Genomic DNA, 17,247 nt, shown 5'->3' on the forward strand with positions numbered 1-17,247 from the left:
TCATCATGACAGGTCCTGGGTCATGGAACAGGTCATCCTGACAGGTCCTGGGTCATGTTAACAGGTCATCATGACAGGTCCTGGGTCATGTTAACAGGTCATCATGACAGGTCCTGGGTCAGGTTAACAGGTCATCATGACAGGTCCTGGGTCAGGTTAACAGGTCATCATGACAGGTCCTGGGTCAGGTTAACAGGTCATCATGACAGGTCCTGGGTCAGGTTAACAGGTCATCATGACAGGTCCACACCTCCCTGCAGGCCACTGTCATCAGATGTCACCTCACCGAAGGAGACATTTCTGAAGCAGGCGAGGCAGTCAGGGATGTGGTTAAAATAAATAAAATAAAATAGTTACAGGGCCACCCATTGAGTCAAAATGTCTTATTGCAAGGAGTCAGTTTATTGTCAAATTATATTCTAACTGGTTAATTTAATGAAAGCTACACTAAAAAGGTAGTCTATGGCGAAACTACAAACGCAATTTCACAGATTGTTAAAGCTAGTCTAGGTCATGGATGTATTAATAGAACTAGGTCTAGGTATAGGAACCTGGCAGAGCTGCACTCAGTCAAATGGGATCTGAGTTTCCATGTTGGACTGCAGCCTTTTCATTTCTCTGCTATAGTACACATCACAGCTCTCCCCATCCACGCGTGGAGAGATTAGCACATGTCCATGTGTCTGTCATTATAGCTGGAGTCTCTTTCACTGGATCCTTAAATGATTAGCGTTCACATGAAGCCAGGGCTTGTGAAGTACAAGGGTACAGGCTCCCTCAATTAAAAGAAGGAAAGTCACTTCTCACTCATTTTACCTCTTTGAAAAACCTTAATCCGCGCAGAACGCCGGCTTCCTCCCCTTTCTAATAGGAGATCAAAGGAGTTATGAATAGCTTTACATGTTCCTGATGGGAGAGAAGCTGCTTACATTTGCATTGTCAAACTGAAAGGCCTGTCATGAGAACTGTGAATTAGGAGGTTTTTAGGACATGATATTAGCCTCTGTTGAGCTGGTTGATCCTCATGTAATCAGGAGAATCATCAGTTGCACCACTCCATTTTGTATATGAATAGGGGTAGATATTGGTCCCCCCTTATACCAGTGGGTGATGGGGTAGGCTAGCTGCAATGAGTCATAACCTAAGTAGCCTACACAGAAAAGGTTCAGAATGAAACAATCATACCGATATTGTATGTAGTCTATTTCAAATGCGTCAGCTCCCAAAACGAAATGGCATTTGAATTCAAATGTTGACGTGTGATATCAGTTATGTTGTCTGCCTTTAGCAGGCCTTCCTTCACACACCGCTGTGCTCGATACCTCCTGCGTTGTGGACGGACTTGGTTTCAGCCTCAATCTGCCATCGGCTCAACAGCAGCAGGATTTGAGGGAGTATTTCCTCTGATCTTGTGTTTAGGGAGAAATATGCCCTCCAAGAGAACATATCAGAGCTAGTCACATCCCTGTCAGGTTCTATTGAAGATGATGACACCCCCCAACACGCACACACACACGCGCGCACACACACACACTCAAAGTAGCATGCAGAAACCCAGAATGGCCAAAGGACCAAGAGGGAGGTGTTGGGATCTGGCTCGCACGCCTCAGTGCTCGGTGTTGGTCTCTGGTCAGAGCGATAGCGTCCAGCCCCGACCCCGCGCTGCCCGGGGGCCTGGTGGTGGTGGGGGGGGGGGGGGTAGTGCTCCTGGTGCCTGCTGCCCGGGGGTCCGGTGGGGGGTAGGGGAGGGGTAGCGCTCCTGGTGCCTGCTCTAATGGTAGCGATTGGTTCTCACTGTGACGTCTTCATGCGTTTAAGTGAGGAACGGATGGCCGCGTTCCCCCGCGTTATCTAGGCCTGTAAACCCAGCATTTCTGCATGAAATCCCACTGCACCTCAGGGAGATGTGTGTGCTTCAGAGAGTGAGTGTGTGTGTGTGTGTGTGTATGTGTTTGTGTGCGCATGTGCGTGTGTGTGAGCGCGTGCCTGTGTGTGAGTGAGTGAGAGGGTGGGGGAAGGGCTTGTAAACATGAATGTATTATTTTGCGAGGATACACACACAACATGTTTTCATCCCCTTACTGACCAGCATAACGACAGATGCTCCTTACTTATGGGCCCAGACTGTTTTTTGAGACATTTTTTTGTCCATGTATAGCCTAGTAGTAACACTATTCATATCTCAAGGGAATCAACAAACAAGATCCAGAAATATAACAACCGATGATATTCAAAACCTTTCCAATATTCACTTTAGTCTTTTTTTTTTGGTAGTTTCCATACTGAGACGCGCTCTCTGTCCATGACTAAGCCTGTATCTGCGTCTCCAGACAGGTAGGGGAATGACTAGTCAGCAGTCGTTGCTCTGCTCTGGATTCCTGCGAGGCAGAGGGGGTTCCCGAGCACACCCGGGCGTGTGGGGGTGACATTAACCCTTCACTTCATCTCTGTCATCTGAGGTGGAAAGGTATCGACAACCTTCCAACTTTGACGTCGTGGGCGAAAGGTATGCTCGTAGGTGAGGAGCGTTTTCGCTCGTCCGTCTACGACACTCGTGGAAACCCCCGACGATAGGGTCGACAACTTGTTTTGTTGGACTATTCCAGAAGAGGCGTTCTTGTCGTGTTATGTCTAAGTTGAAATAATGTTCTTTCATTGACAATGTATTCATTGCTTTTTCAATTCAGGTTATCCGTCGTCCATATTTTCATTCAGGCATGAGGAAATGTATGAGTTGGACAGAGATGTTGATGTTATCAAGACCTTATTGATACTGCGTTTAAATTAAAAATGAATTGAATGCACATTATTTGATAGTCCATTTGGAATTGTTGCTGTCTTGCTACAATGGGGCACGTTTGGGCCTCCATTATGGTTCTATATTTTGATTGGCCTTGACTTATGGTTATCTTACAAAGCATTCACCTCCTTAATCTCGCCTGCAAGCCTCCAAAGTTCATCCTCTGAAAACTTTTTGCCATGTCGTGAAATATTGCATAGCTCATTTTCTTGTTAAGATATGACTTGCATTTAAGTGCGTAAGAGGGACCAGGATATCGACTGATTGGAAAGTCTGTGGGCGAGGCACGCTGGTTGCTAATGCATTACTAGGCTACCCATTGTGGGCAGCTAAATGGAAGAATGAGATTGAGGACAACATGATGTAAAGTTGAAGTAAACTGGAAATATTGTGGAGTAGAGGGCATTTATTGGAAAAGAAATTGGTCTAGAATACCCTATAAGGCATGGGCCTTTTAGCATTGTAAGACTGTCTGTCGATTTTGGTAGCCCTGCTTATTTTTGCTTGGGTTAGCTTTTCGTATTCACTGTAAGTAATGTTCTTCTACTTCCCAAATAGACCTTATAATAAACATTTGACAGAAAATGTGTCTCTATGCGACGTCAATTTACCAAAGATGTTCCAGATAAAACGGGAACCGCAGTGCTTGTGTCGTAAGCTTTTCTTTTGTCCCACACAGAATTGCAACAGTGACCAAATCCAATCCATATCTCTCCCCCCTATTCTCTGCCAAGGAGGCCTGCACTGCCAATCCCTCCAACCAATGAGGACCCCGACCATGTCCCTCTTCCTCCTGGGTCCCTTCTCACTCCTCTCCTCCTCCTCTCTCCCCAGAACCTCCTCCTCTCCTCCATGAGTGTGCTGCTTGTGGAACCGTTCTATGGGGGTTCCCATAAGCAGCTGGTGGACCTGCTGAAGGAGCAGGTGGAGGACTGTGTCGTCTTCACGCTGCCGGCCAAGAAATGGCACTGGAGGGCCAGGACATCCGCGCTGTACTTCATGCAGGCTATTCCCGCCAGCCCTGCATACAGGTAAACATACTGGTAGTGAAGTAGTACGGTGGCCCTGACGTGCCAAACACAACGACATTTCAGAACACATTGACATTTGGCAAAACACTACTACATTTCGCAAAGCTTGACGGTATTTCAGAAAACATGACGTTTGGCAAAACGTGACGACATTTTGCAAAACGGTGAAATTTTGCAAAACACAATATTTTGCAAAACACAACGACACAACAACTATCCCGAGATATTGCCAGTTTTCTGCTGGGCGGACAAATTCCAACTTGCCCTAGACCCGCCTTAGACTGGTAAAATGCAAAGCGATTGGTCCCAGACTGCTGAAAGTGGAAACAGGAAATGACATTGAACTGACTTGGGTTTCGTCCAATCAAAAACAAGAAGTGTTGTTCCTACCCTTTTCATATCTGAAATCACGTGTTGTGATTTGCGAACATGTGTTTTGTGAAATGTGTTTAACAAAATGTCATGTTTTAGGAAATGTTTTGTGTTTTGCGTGTTGTGTTTTGCGTGTTGTGTTTTGTGTGTTGTGTTTTGTGTTGTGTTTTGTGTGTTTTGCGAAATGTTGTGTTTTCTGAAATGGTGTTTTGCACAAAAGCGTTTAGTGAAATCTTGTGTTTTGCGAAGTCGTGTTTTGCAAAATGTGTTTTCTGAGATGTTGTGTTTTCTGAAATGTTGTTTTCTGAATTGTTGTCATGTTTTGCACTTCGTGGCCTGTGTAGGTTTCACAAGTATGGCAAATTACCAGTATAAATGCTGAGTCACCTCGTATCACCAGACAAATTCTGTAGTAATACTGTATTTGCTACTACCACGTACCAAATATCGGTGTGGCTTGCATCATTTCATAGTTGATTAAATTCTAAGTACCTTTTCGAGAAATGATGATTCCTACAGTAATAGTCATTCCTATAGTAGTCATTCCTAGGTCTACATTTCTAATCTAACAGAATCTAATCTAATTCTATGCGGTTGGCAGCCATTTTAACACTTGACGCGCTAGAAGTGGTGGTTTGGGACGCCATTGAGTCATGGACTCCCATCGTCATGGTGCCTGGGTTTTGTGAGACCTGCTGGAGAGACCGTCATCCACTCTCTCTCCGAGACCCCGTGGTTGGTTTTGTGTGAGATAACGGGGGGGAAGGACCCAGGGCTCATCTGCCTGCTGACTCATCACTGTATCGTGGGATGGAAGCGCTGGTAATTCACCATCTTTATCTTCCTCCTCCTCCTCCTCCTCCTCCTCTTCCTTCTCCTCCTGCCTCCTCCTCCTGCCTCCTCCTGCTGCCTCCTGTAAGCATTCTCCTCAGGGCCCCTCAGACAGCGGCGGTATCGTGTGGTCTAATGGTATCGTGTGGTCTAATGATATCGTGTGGTCTAATGGTATCGTGTGGTCTCGTGATATCGTGTGGTCTCGTGATATCGTGTGGTCTAATGGTATCGTTTGGTCTAATGATATCGTGTGGTCTTGTGATATCGTGTGGTCTAATGATATCGTGTGGTCTAATGATATCGTGTGGTCTCGTGATATCGTGTGGTCTAATGATATCGTGTGGTCTCGTGATATCGTGTGGTCTAATGATATCGTGTGGTCTAATGGTATCGTGTGGTCTAATGATATCGTGTTGTCTAATGATATCGTGTGGTCTTGTGATATCGTGTGGTGGTATCGTGATATCGTGTGGTCTCGTGATCTTGTGTGGTCTCGTGATATCGTGTGGTCTCGTGATATCGTGTGGTCTCGTGATATCGTGTGGTCTCATGATATCGTGTGGTCTCGTGATATCGTGTGGTCTAATGGTATCGTGTGGTCTAATGATATCGTGTGGTCTAATGATATCGTGTGGTCTCGTGATATCGTGTGGTCTCGTGATATCGTGTGGTCTCGTGATATCGTGTGGTCTCGTGATATCGTGTGGTCTCGTGATATCGTGTGGTGGTCTCGTGGTATCGTGTGGTGGTCTCGTGGTATCGTGTGGTCTCGTGATATCGCGTGGTCTCGTGTGGCTGAATAAGAGACCAAGCCAAGCGCCTCTCAGAGCTGTGGACGACCGGCCCTCAGCTCAGAAACTCATCTCACCGAGGCAGGAAGTTGTGTAAAATGCAGAGTCATTCTCTCTTCTCGTTTCTCTCTCTCTCTCTCTCTCTCTGACATCTGTTCTATGATCATATTTGACTGTTGTTATTGATTTATTTCACCAGGCCTTTATCCTCATCATCTTTTTTCCAGATGATTCATGTTTTAGTTCATTAACTGAAGAACAATGCAAACTTTTTTTCACGGTGATTAACCGATGGATCTCGTTTGACATATAAGGGCCCGAGGTTATTTATTATTATAAGGGCCCACACCTGATAACTTAGATGAAGCCATTTACTAGAACATTATAGTAAATCAACCCACCACCTACTGATGTGGTTCCCACCCACCTATGTACACACACACACACACACACACGCGCGCACACACACACACACACACACACACACTGCTAATGCCGAGGTTACCGTTCAGCCTACTTGTCTTGTCTTTTGATCCATCTTCTGTGAAACTGTGAAATATCTTCCCGAGAGACACGGTGGGCGAGAGAGAGAGAGAGAGAGAGTATGAAAGGGAGAGAAAGAGAGAGAGACAGAGAGAGAGACAGAGGGAGAGAGAGACAGAGAGAGAGAGAGGGTGGTGAAACGTCTCTTACAGTAGAGCGGGGGTTCCTTTATCAAAAGGTCATAAGTCACTCTGAAGCCAGGTACAGTAGTGAAAACCAGAAGTGCTTTGGTAGGTACAGTTTGCCATGTCAGTCACGCGGTGACGGAGGCGTATTATGGGATGGGCCCGCTGTAGCGTCGCAGTACGTCGGTGTGACGGACGACTCAACTGAACTCGTGGTGTAAAAGGCCGCTCTACACAACACATGTGCTGGCGTTGGCCCAGTCTGCTCCGTCACCACGGTTTCACCTCATCTTCCGTCCGCTAACTGATTCGAGGCGCCACTTTGAACGATGAATTATTTGACTGTTAGTCCTGCCCTGCTGTCCGAACCTGGCATGTGGCGTGCAGAACGAGCGCTACCCCCGCTACGCCGTTCGCTCGGGAAGTTAGAGCGAACGCTCTCCCCCTCTGCGATCTCGCAGGTCTGTGCGTCTAATTTTTAACTACACAGGATGTCCCTCCGGACTATTCTTGGCAGGAAAAAAAGGTAAAAATAGAGGATTCTCATCTGGTTTGAGTCAGAGGAGAGCATTACCCAGGAGTTTAGGGGGTGAGGGTGATTTCTGTTACATGCACTCCTGTAGGCCTTTTTGGGGGTTTGATGGAAGGGCCCGAGAGGGGCCAGGAAATTGGGCTAATCCCAGGTCTGAGAGGCACGCAGCGGAGGGGGCGGGGGGTGGACCTACGTGATCCCAGCGATGGCTCGTGGACTCGCCACATCAAAGCAGCTCGCTCGTGGGTAAGAAAGGGAAGGAGAGAGAGAGAGAGAGGGGGGGGGGGGGGGGGGGATGACGGGGGAACTGGATGACGGATGAAGGGACGAGCCAAGGCCTTGAAGTGGAGAGCAGAGGGGAGGGATGGATGGATGGATGGATGGATGGAGGAAGGGGTCAGCTAGGGAGACGCGGCGCTTCAAAGACTCATCTCTCCGGCACGCCATGTCGCGCAGGGCCGGCGGAGGCTGCCGAGACGACCGGGCGCACGTGGAAACGCTGCATCATCAGAGCCTGGCGTCCAGAGAGACCGGCCAGAGAGACCGGCAAGGCTGCGGTCAGCTGCGCTAATGCCCCCTGATTGATCTCCTTTACCTGCTGGTTCAACGACTAAGACATTGAGTTACATAAGACCTCCCCTACACCCGTTCGACCGAATAAAAAAACGTTTTTCAGTTGGCATCGGTGGCGCAGCTAAACAGGGAGTTATGTCACACCTCGGGTGCGTGTTGGTGAGGTATGGCGGTGTTAATAGCCGGTGAGGTATGGCGGTGTTAATAGCCGGAGGAAGCCGGCGTGTTCATGCCCTTGTGCTCTGGCTTCTCTCAGGGTCTTGTTCGCGAGCTCGGTCCTCAACCTGTCCGAGCTGGTGGCCCTCCGACCGGACCTGGCCGGACTCAAGAAGGTCCTCTACTTCCACGAGAACCAGCTGGTCTACCCCGTCCGCAAGCACCAGGAGAGGGACTTCCAGTACGGATACAACCAGGTGCTCTCATGGTAAAGACCGCTTCAGAACGCACCTGGATCAGTAACGACTAGGGGTGTTAGTAGTTCATCCACTATCCATTAATTACAGATAAGAATTTACTCAGGTAAGATTTGGTTACGCGATTAATTGCTTGTTAATGGAACAGAACTTTTTTGGGGGAACAGATGTTTTCAACGGGAGTTGTGTGAAATGTAATCATGATTTAAGGTCTGACTGCACATGAGGGCGCCACGCCGTGTAGTGAAGGCTAATTGGGATGCTGGGAAATTTCAACGACACAGCGGAAGAAGACACAAAAAAATGAAGCGAGCAAAGCGCAGTCCAGCGTGGGACGTTCTTATTAATTAATCGACTATCGTTTGTTAAGGTTAACAGTTATCGATTAATTAAATTCCTTGAAATTTGTAACCCTAGTAACTACCGCAACCAACCCTCACCCTTAAGACCGCCTCCCCATCCATAGCGCTCGTTCTGATAGGCTGATAGGTTCGCCGTTTGATTGCAGCGAGCAGCTTTTAACACGGAACAAAACAAGCGTCTCCCAGGGAACGAGAGTCCACAAATGAAAATTAAGAACACGCATAATTACTCTGTTTGTTTGTGCGTCGAGGAAGGGGTAAAAAAAAAGGACGCGCAACTACACAACTGTAATACTTTGTCTTAATGAGCATGTCAGGGCCGCACATGATTGGTTAATTACGGCAGCCCGACATGATGCTCTCTGGGTAATTGAAGTCACTCTTGTCGAGCGTCGGCTTCGCCATTAATCAGACGGTCTAAATGGTAGAGAGAAGCACTCTAAAGAAAACTGATTGTTGTTGATCTGCATAGGGCAACACGTCAATAACTCTCCCTGGCCCTGCCCACTCCATCAAGCTTAATGTCATTAACCCAGTCAAATATGGCAGCATTAAATAATACGCTACTCAAAGGGAACGGATCATTAAAAGACGTTTGATTGGATTGAAGCCAGATTGCTTGGCTAATTTGAATGATAATGCAGGGGCCCTTTCGTTATAATGAAACAGAATGAGCATGTCAGGGCGTTTGAGCGCTCCCGTAGGATGAGAGCGTCGCGGCCCGATCGTTTTTATGCGACGCCGGCGTCGGCGAATGAACAGACGGAATGTGGTGTCTACCGCCGCATCCTCAGCATTCCTCCCTCCCCTCCTCCTCCTCCTCCTCCTCCTCTTCCTCTCGTCCCAGCTTGGTGGCAGATGTGGTGGCGTTCAACTCCTCTTTCAACATGGAGTCCTTCCTCTGCTCCATCTCCTCCTTCATGAAGAAGATCCCGGACCACAGGCCCCGAGACCTGGACAAGCTCCTGCGCCCCAAGTGTCGAGTCGTCCACTTCCCCCTCCTCATCCCCGATGTCACAAGGTCAGTGTCATCATCCCTGGCTCCAGTCAGCCTTCCAGGGATAGAAGCAGCCGGATGATTAAAATGAGCAGGGGGGCGGCCAGGCCCCTAATCCGGCCCAGAGAGCTGCTAGGTTTGGGGAGAGTGCTTAATGGCAATCTGCAAAGTTGTGTAAGAAGTACTAGATTAGAAATGACCTTTAATATCCTGTGGGTGGGGCCTATCGCTCTCACCCTGGCGTAGGGAGAACGCACTGGAACGCAGCAATGCGGAAGTGTGTGTGTGTGTGTGTGCGTGCGTGCGTGTGTGTGTGTTGGTGTGAGAAGGTCAGAGGTGACACGATTAAGGAGGCTGTGTGTATTTGTTCCTAGAGCCTAATTTCCGAGTTGAAGTGCTCCACGTTTATAATGTGCTAATTTCCTTGTATTTACTCTCAAATGATGTGATGGAGAAGGACAGTAAATATCATGTTGACCATCTGGAGAAGCCCTTCTGTATATATTAATAAGCCCTACTGTATATATTAATAAGCCCTACTGTATATATTAATAAGCCCTTCTGTATATATTAATAACTGTATTATGCGTGATTATATTATTCATACTTAAGTAACAGCAATAATTAAGAAACAACATTTAGATGTATTTTTGTTTCTTAAGCAAGAAAGTATCCATACGTCAATAACGTCAATACAATATATATTGGATACCAGATAATTGTCATCATACTGTAAACACTGGCACCTAAAGCATTCCCCATTTAAAGGTCACATGATCATCTTTATTTTCTCACTCACTTCACTTGACAGCTGCTAATAAGAGGTTGTGTTTTATATAAATAGACGGACTTGGGGGCGCCCCGTAGCTCACCGGGTAAGGCGCGCACCATATGAAGGCTAGTCCTTCGCGCGGCGGACCCGGGTTCGATTCCCGGCTCGGGTCCTGTGCCGCATGTCCTCCCCTCTCTCTCTCCCACATTTCCTGTCTCTCTACACTGTCCTATAACATTAAAGCTGAAAAGCGCTAAAAAATATCTTAAAAAAAAAAGAAATAGACGGACCTGCACGCAGAGGTCAGGATAACTGTCATGGTAGAGGTCAGGATAACTGTCATGGTAGAGGTCAGGATAACTATCACGGAGAGGTCAGGATAACTATCATGAAGAGGTCAGGATAACTGTCACAGAGAGGTCAGGATAACTATCATGGTAGAGGTCAGGATAACTGTCATGGTAGAGGTCAGGATAACTATCACGGAGAGGTCAGGATAACTATCACTGAGAGGTCAGGATAACTATCACAGAGAGGTCAGAATAACTGTCACAGAGAGGTCAGGATAACTATCACAGAGAGGTCAGGATAACTCACAGAGAGGTCAGGATAACTGTCATGGTAGAGGTCAGGATAACTGTCATGGTAGAGGTCAGGATAACTGTCATGGTAGAGGTCAGGATAACTGTCATGGTAGAGGTCAGGATAACTGTCATGGTAGAGGTCAGGATAACTGTCATGGTAGAGGGATTGGACGAAGGTCCGTCTTTATAAACGGTCTCGGACCGTTGGAGAGGGTGGCTCTTTCTTTTTATTGCTCTGTTCCAAAACAACGCAGGGGCGCAACGATCCAAACCAACGATCCAGAGAGAGAGCGTCTGCTTCTGATTACAACTCAAATTCCCAGCAGCCACCTCTCCACATGAAAGCGACGATCACGACAGTTTAAATTAGACTACGGACATCAAAACACCGAGCACAGATTAAGATTATTGGCCGTTCAGGTGCGAATATCTTCCAAACATTAGTGTCACTGTTTAAATCACTCTGATGACTCTCAGATGGAGGTCTCCTTTTAATGATATCACATTTTAAGAGATGCCATAACGGACATATTTCCATGGCATTTATTGAATTGAAATTCATAAATATATGCTGCAGCTTGTGAGCAGTTTTCTCTCTTTCATGCGCTGCCATTCTCAGGGGTGAGCGAACGCGGCGCGGAGATGAAAGGGACGGCGCCGATCATCCAACTGCACATATTGTTCTGAGCACACTCTTGTGGCATATTACAGCTAATTATTAAAGCCCAGGCCCCCCTAAGGAGACCCCTGGCCATGAAACGTGTGTGTGTGTGTGTGTGTGTGTGTGTGTGTGTGTGTGTGCGTGTGTGTGTGTGTGTGTGTGTGCGTGTGTGTGTGCGTGTTTATGACCCTGCCTGCAGTAATTGTGTCACACAGACTTTATTTTACATCTTTCCAGAGTCAAGGAAGTGTGTGTGCGTGACGTGAGTCAAGTCAGATATCCGCTGGATGAGTTCAGCCACTCACAGTGACAGAGTAGCACACATCATCAACATGCTGCATAGCTGCATCTAAATGATCCAGGGAGGATCTGGATGAGCTTAGCGTTCAGTATGACCAGTGTTTAGTTTAGAATAGTTTTCCCTTTCATTATTCAAGTGTGCTTAAGAAATGATGCAATGGAATGTGGTGTGTGTGTATTTTTCCAATGTCTATTTGTGTGTGTGTGCGTGCGCTTGTGTGGTGCCTGTGTGCATGCACGTGTGTGTGTCCGCGAGTGTGTGTGTACGTGTGTGTGTGTGTGCGCGTGTGTGTGTGTGTGTTCAGACCCCGACATGTTTTCATGTGTATTGGTGGGGTAGGGGAAAGTGAAAGTGAGCGGCCATGGATGACGCAGGCCTCTCGCCCAGGGTGTATCTCAGCTCATTTTCAGATGCTAATTTGCCTGATCCAACGCAAACTCACCGAGTGTAAGTAAGCGATTATATGCATGACTGACAATCCCTCAACACGGCCCGGCCCCGTTCCAAACACAGTTAGTCCACTCTCTCCCTCAACACGCCCACGGCCCCGTTCCAAACACAGTTAGTCCATCTCTCCCTCAACACGCCCACGGCCCCGTTCCAAACACAGTTAGTCCATCTCTCCCTCAACACGCCCATGGCCCCGTTCCAAACACAGTTAGTCCATCTCTCCCTCAACACGCCCCGGCCCCGTTCCAAACACAGTGAGTCCATCTCTCCCTCAACACGCCCTGGTTCCGTTCCAAACACAGCTAGTCCATCTCTCCCTCAACACGCCCCGGCCCCGTTCCAAACACAGTCCATCTCTCCCTCAACACGCCCACGGCCCCGTTCCAAACACAGCTAGTCCACCTCTCCCTCAACACGCCCCCGGCCCCGTTCCAAACACAGTCCATCTCTCCCTCAACACGCCCCCGGCCCCGTTCCAAACACAGTCCATCTCTCCCTCAACACGCCCACGGCCCCGTTCCAAACACAGTTAGTCTACCTCTCCCTCAACACGCTCGCGGCCCCGTTCCAAACACAGTTAGTCCATCTCTCCCTCAACACGCCCATGGCCCCGTTCCAAACACAGTTAGTCCATCTCTCCCTCAACGCGCCCTGGTTCCGTTCCAAACACAGTTAGTCCACCTCTCCCTCAACACGCCCACGGCCCCGTTCCAAACACAGTTAGTCCACCTCTCCCTCAACACGCCCACGGCCCCGTTCCAAACACAGTTAGTCCACCTCTCCCTAAACATGCTCGCGGCCCCGTTCCAAACACAGTTAGTCCATCTCTCCCTCAACACGCCCACGGCCCCGTTCCAAACACAGTTAGTCCATCTCTCCCTCAACACGCCCCGGCCCTGTTCCAAACACAGTTAGTCCATCTCTCCCTCAACACGCCCACGGCCCCGTTCCAAACACAGTTAGTCCATCTCTCCCTCAACACGCCCATGGCCCCGTTCCAAACACAGCTAGTCCATCTCTCCCTCAACACGCCCTGGTTCCGTTCCAAACACAGTCCATCTCTCCCTCAACACGCCCGCGGCCCCGTTCCAAACACAGTTAGTCCATCTCTCCCTCAACACGCCCCGGCCCCGTTCCAAACACAGTTAGTCCATCACTCCCTCAACACGCCCCGGCCCCGTTCCAAACACAGTTAGTCCACTCTCCCTCAACACGCCCCGGCCCCGTTCCAAACACAGTTAGTCCATCTCTCCCTCAACACGCCCATGGCCCCGTTCCAAACACAGTTAGTCCATCTCCCCCTCAACACGCCCCGGCCCCGTTCCAAACACAGTTAGTCCACTCTCCCTCAACACGCCCCGGTCCCGTTCCAAACACAGTTAGTCCATCTCTCCCTCAACACGCCCCGGCCCCGTTCCAAACACAGTTAGTCCATCTCCCCCTCAACACGCCCCGGCCCCGTTCCAAACACAGTTAGTCCACTCTCCCTCAACACGCCCCGGTCCCGTTCCAAACACAGTTAGTCCACATCTCCCTCAACACGCCCCGGTCCCGTTCCAAACACAGTTAGTCCATCTCTTTGAAAAGATAAAATGCTCCCAGAAACAATTGCGGGAGAAATACCAGATGATTTCTCTGCATAGGTATGTCTGTCTCTCACTCTCTCTCTCTCTCTCTCTCTCTCTCTCTCTCTCTCTCTCTCTCTCCCTCCCTCCCTCTCTCTCCCTCTCTCCCACCCTCTCTCTCTCTCTCCCTCTCTCTCTCTCTCTCTCTCTCTCTCCCTCTCTCTCCCTCTCTCCCACCCTATCTCCCTCTCTCCCACCCTCTCTCTCTCTCTCTCCCTCTCTCTCTCTCTCTCTCTCTCTCTCTCTCTCTCTCTCTCCCTCTCTCTCTCTCTCTCTCTCTCTCTCTCTCTCTCCCCCCCTCTTTCTCACTCTCTTAAAAGTCTTTTCAATCCAACCATTCAAAATCATCCGGTATGTTTGTGGCCCGAAGTGCAAAATCAAAACGTCCCCACCCGAAACAAAAACAACTCTTTTTCATTTTGGATTTGAAAGAGCTCCGTGGTTTCCGAAGGCATGGAGGGCTCTTTGTGGCTGTGTGTGTTTGCGGTATCCATCTATCAATCCGCCTTTTGAGGGGAGGACTTTTGTAATTTAATAGCGATTGACCTGCGCCAGCCGAAACCTGCAGAGCCAGACAAAGCCGTCACATTTATCATGGCCGAGCAGCAGGAGATTGACTCGTCTTTTGAGCGCGGCGCGTCCGCTGGTGTGGCGGTCGGGTGGGGGGGGGGGCGGGGGCGGGGGGGGGCTAATCAAATCAATACGGACCGCCATGTGATGAGCAGGTGCCAAATTCTGGCCAGCTCGGCCACCCTGTTGCTTTTTCCACATTCACCCTAAAACCCCCCCACGACCACCCACCCCCCACCCCCCCCCACGTCTCTCTCGTCTTTGTGGGGCTTGTCAGGCTATGTGTGCTTCTGTCTCTCTGGAGACGAACAGTCAGGTGATGAAAGTAAGGGTTAATTAGATTATACCATGATTAGTGTTTTGTTTAATTATTCCACGGGGGTATATTTGTTTGGAGGATATTCGGGGAGGTGAGGGCCTTTGATCCTCGTCGTGGTTTCAGAGCAGATCTTCCATTGTTGCCCTCAGACAGGAAGGGGCTCCCCTCTATTCAGCGTTGCTCTCTTCCTTGGAAAGATATGAATGCAGGTTTGCGTCTTGAAAGAGCTGCACGTTCTTGGACCTCCTCGTTGATGGGCGGTTTTTCATTAAGCCCCCTAACTCGCAGCAGATAGCTGAAGCTACTTTTAAGTTGATTGGGAAAAGGTTCTTTCTCTGGCTACTTTTAAAAAGCCATTGATGTGGCTCCTTGTGAAGCAGTCCGTCAGCTCAGCTCAGGTCTCCAGTGAGTGAGTCCTGGAGCCGGTCTGCTGGGAGCAGATGTCAGGATATCCTGTTTGAATCGCTCCTCTTTGCGAGGCCCAAATGCATGTGGACGTTTTTGCAGCGAATCAAAGATGGTAAACGTGTCAGGAAAGAGATGCTTTTCTTTCTTCCCCCAGACAATGTATAGTAATAACGTTTGGTATTTTCTGACGCTCGTTCAGATCTGTAAGGCTAAGCAGACTGCACGGTGCACGGTACTTGACGCTATGTGTGGTAGGAATGTGAGGTGACCTGGTTTGAATTGGTTTAGCGTTTGTGTCTGGAGAGACTATTCTATCGGCCTCCCCACGAAGAGGAGCGAGGAGAGAGCAGGCCCTGGGGGGGAACGGAGGGTTTTACAGATCATGGCCATCTGAAGGCATGTCTTCGCCACGTGCCTCAGACAGTCTGCTTCGCCGTGAGACTGCGTGAACTAATTGGAAACATTAAAGCGATGGAGCGCAGGAATTTGCGAGGCGGTCTGTCAGGAAGGGGAGGGGACCGTATCTAGAACGTGTGATGTGTAAAAGACTAATGAACCGTTTTATTTTATTTACTTTATTATTTTATTGCTTTCCCGCATATTTTAGGAGAAACTGCAACCAAATTCAATTTACGTTTTTATCAAATTAAGTTTGATCCACAGTTATATGATCCTCTGAGTACCTTGAGAAACATTACAAATAATTCTGCCCATTTTCAGTTTGATTCCATATAGTTTTGCATATTACCAAATGATATTTATGTGGCATATGTTCTTGTTTACCCTTAATTACAATCTAGAGCGATATGGCATGTTTTGATGACATCATAATCTGTTGTGTACGCCGTCAATCTGATCACGACACATCTGAGATGGGACTAGGCGATAGACGCATCTTCTTAAATCTCTGACTTTGTGGGGCCCCCACTGTGGTTCGATCCACGGTCACCACCGGGCTCCGGGGCCCCTCATCCTCAGACGACCTGACGCTCACTTCCCCCATCTCCTCTTTGATTGCTTTCACGCCATCACGCCTGTGAGGAGGGGGAGGAGGAGGAGATGAGGGAATAGCCGTGGGTTGATGCTGAGGGGGGGGGGGGGGGGCTGTTCTCCTAATCACGGCACCGCTCACAGGCTCATCTAAGCTCATCGGTGACCGATGAAAGCAGCTGTCGGGCACCTTCTTCTTCTTCTACTCCACGACTTGACGTCATTTTGGCCATCCAATCCCAGTCCTGTGCCCAGTCGGGGGCCAGACCCACCGCGCCGCCGTCCCCAGAAACGTTCGGCACACACACACACAGGGATACGCGACTGGAGAAAGTCAGATGACGGTTTAGGTTCTGAACCAGAGGTATGGAAGTAGGGCCTCCACTCTCACCGGCCCCAGCGCCAGGAACAACCGCAATTGGGTCCATATGGCGCTTTGAAGTTGAGGGAACTAACCGTGATGAATAGGAACGAATTAAGGATCAAACCTTGGGTTGGTGATTTGCCCTTAATACCAAACTTTAGCTAACACATTCTGGCATCTGTTCAGCCATGACATAATCAAGAAAAACGAGTGTTTTCAAAACACGGCTACACAATTGAATAATCCGTCCGCCAGAGGAGTTGTGCTCGGTTCAGAACAGAGTAGACTGGTGGAAAGCGTCAACGGTTCGTCCTCCATCTTGTGCTCCTACAGGTAGTGCGCAGAACTCATTCACTGTGGCCAGTAGGAAAATAATGACTTGTGTTTGATATCATTCTCATTGATTTAGACTTGCACGGCTAGAACCGAGTTAAGAACTGGGAGAAAGGTTCTTAACTTGGAGAGAGAATAGTTACACTAACATAAAAGAGATACTACACACAAGATAGTCCGACTGAGTTAATAGTACAATAAACACAGCCGTCTTTGACAGAGAATCCTCGTCTTCGTTGACGTTACCGCCAGCGAACACTTTTGAGGTAGCTTCAGTATCGGGTCTAATGAGTTTATCTGTTCCTCCCACCGAATTGTTCCAAATGTTTACGCAAGAAGTCAACAGAGATTTATCCGCTGTTCAGATGCAGAAGGAAGAGGACAGGAATGCGAGCATGGCGGCTTCGCTGGGAATGACATCATGGAGCACACACGGAGTTGAAACGGGAACAGAGCGACATCGTGGGGGCCTGTTCCCCGGGGACCGACGGCACTCG

The 17,247-nt window shown here is 48.8% G+C and overlaps 1 protein-coding gene across 1 annotated transcript in view; it reads left to right on the forward strand.

Moving 5' to 3' along the window:
* The window catches only part of gtdc1 (glycosyltransferase-like domain containing 1), a 41,634-nt gene that overhangs the window by 265 nt on the left and 24,122 nt on the right, over positions 1-17,247 (forward strand). The window contains exons 2-4 of the mRNA XM_084443449.1: positions 3,635-3,831; positions 7,858-8,025; positions 9,224-9,397. Of these exons, the coding sequence (XP_084299575.1) occupies positions 3,653-3,831; positions 7,858-8,025; positions 9,224-9,397 (521 nt within the window). The 5' untranslated portion in view covers positions 3,635-3,652. The remainder of the gene's footprint in view (positions 1-3,634; positions 3,832-7,857; positions 8,026-9,223; positions 9,398-17,247) is intronic.

Source organism: Borostomias antarcticus (assembly GCF_949987555.1).
Source record: "Borostomias antarcticus genome assembly, chromosome: 9".
NCBI classification, from domain to species: Eukaryota; Metazoa; Chordata; class Actinopteri; order Stomiiformes; family Stomiidae; genus Borostomias; species Borostomias antarcticus.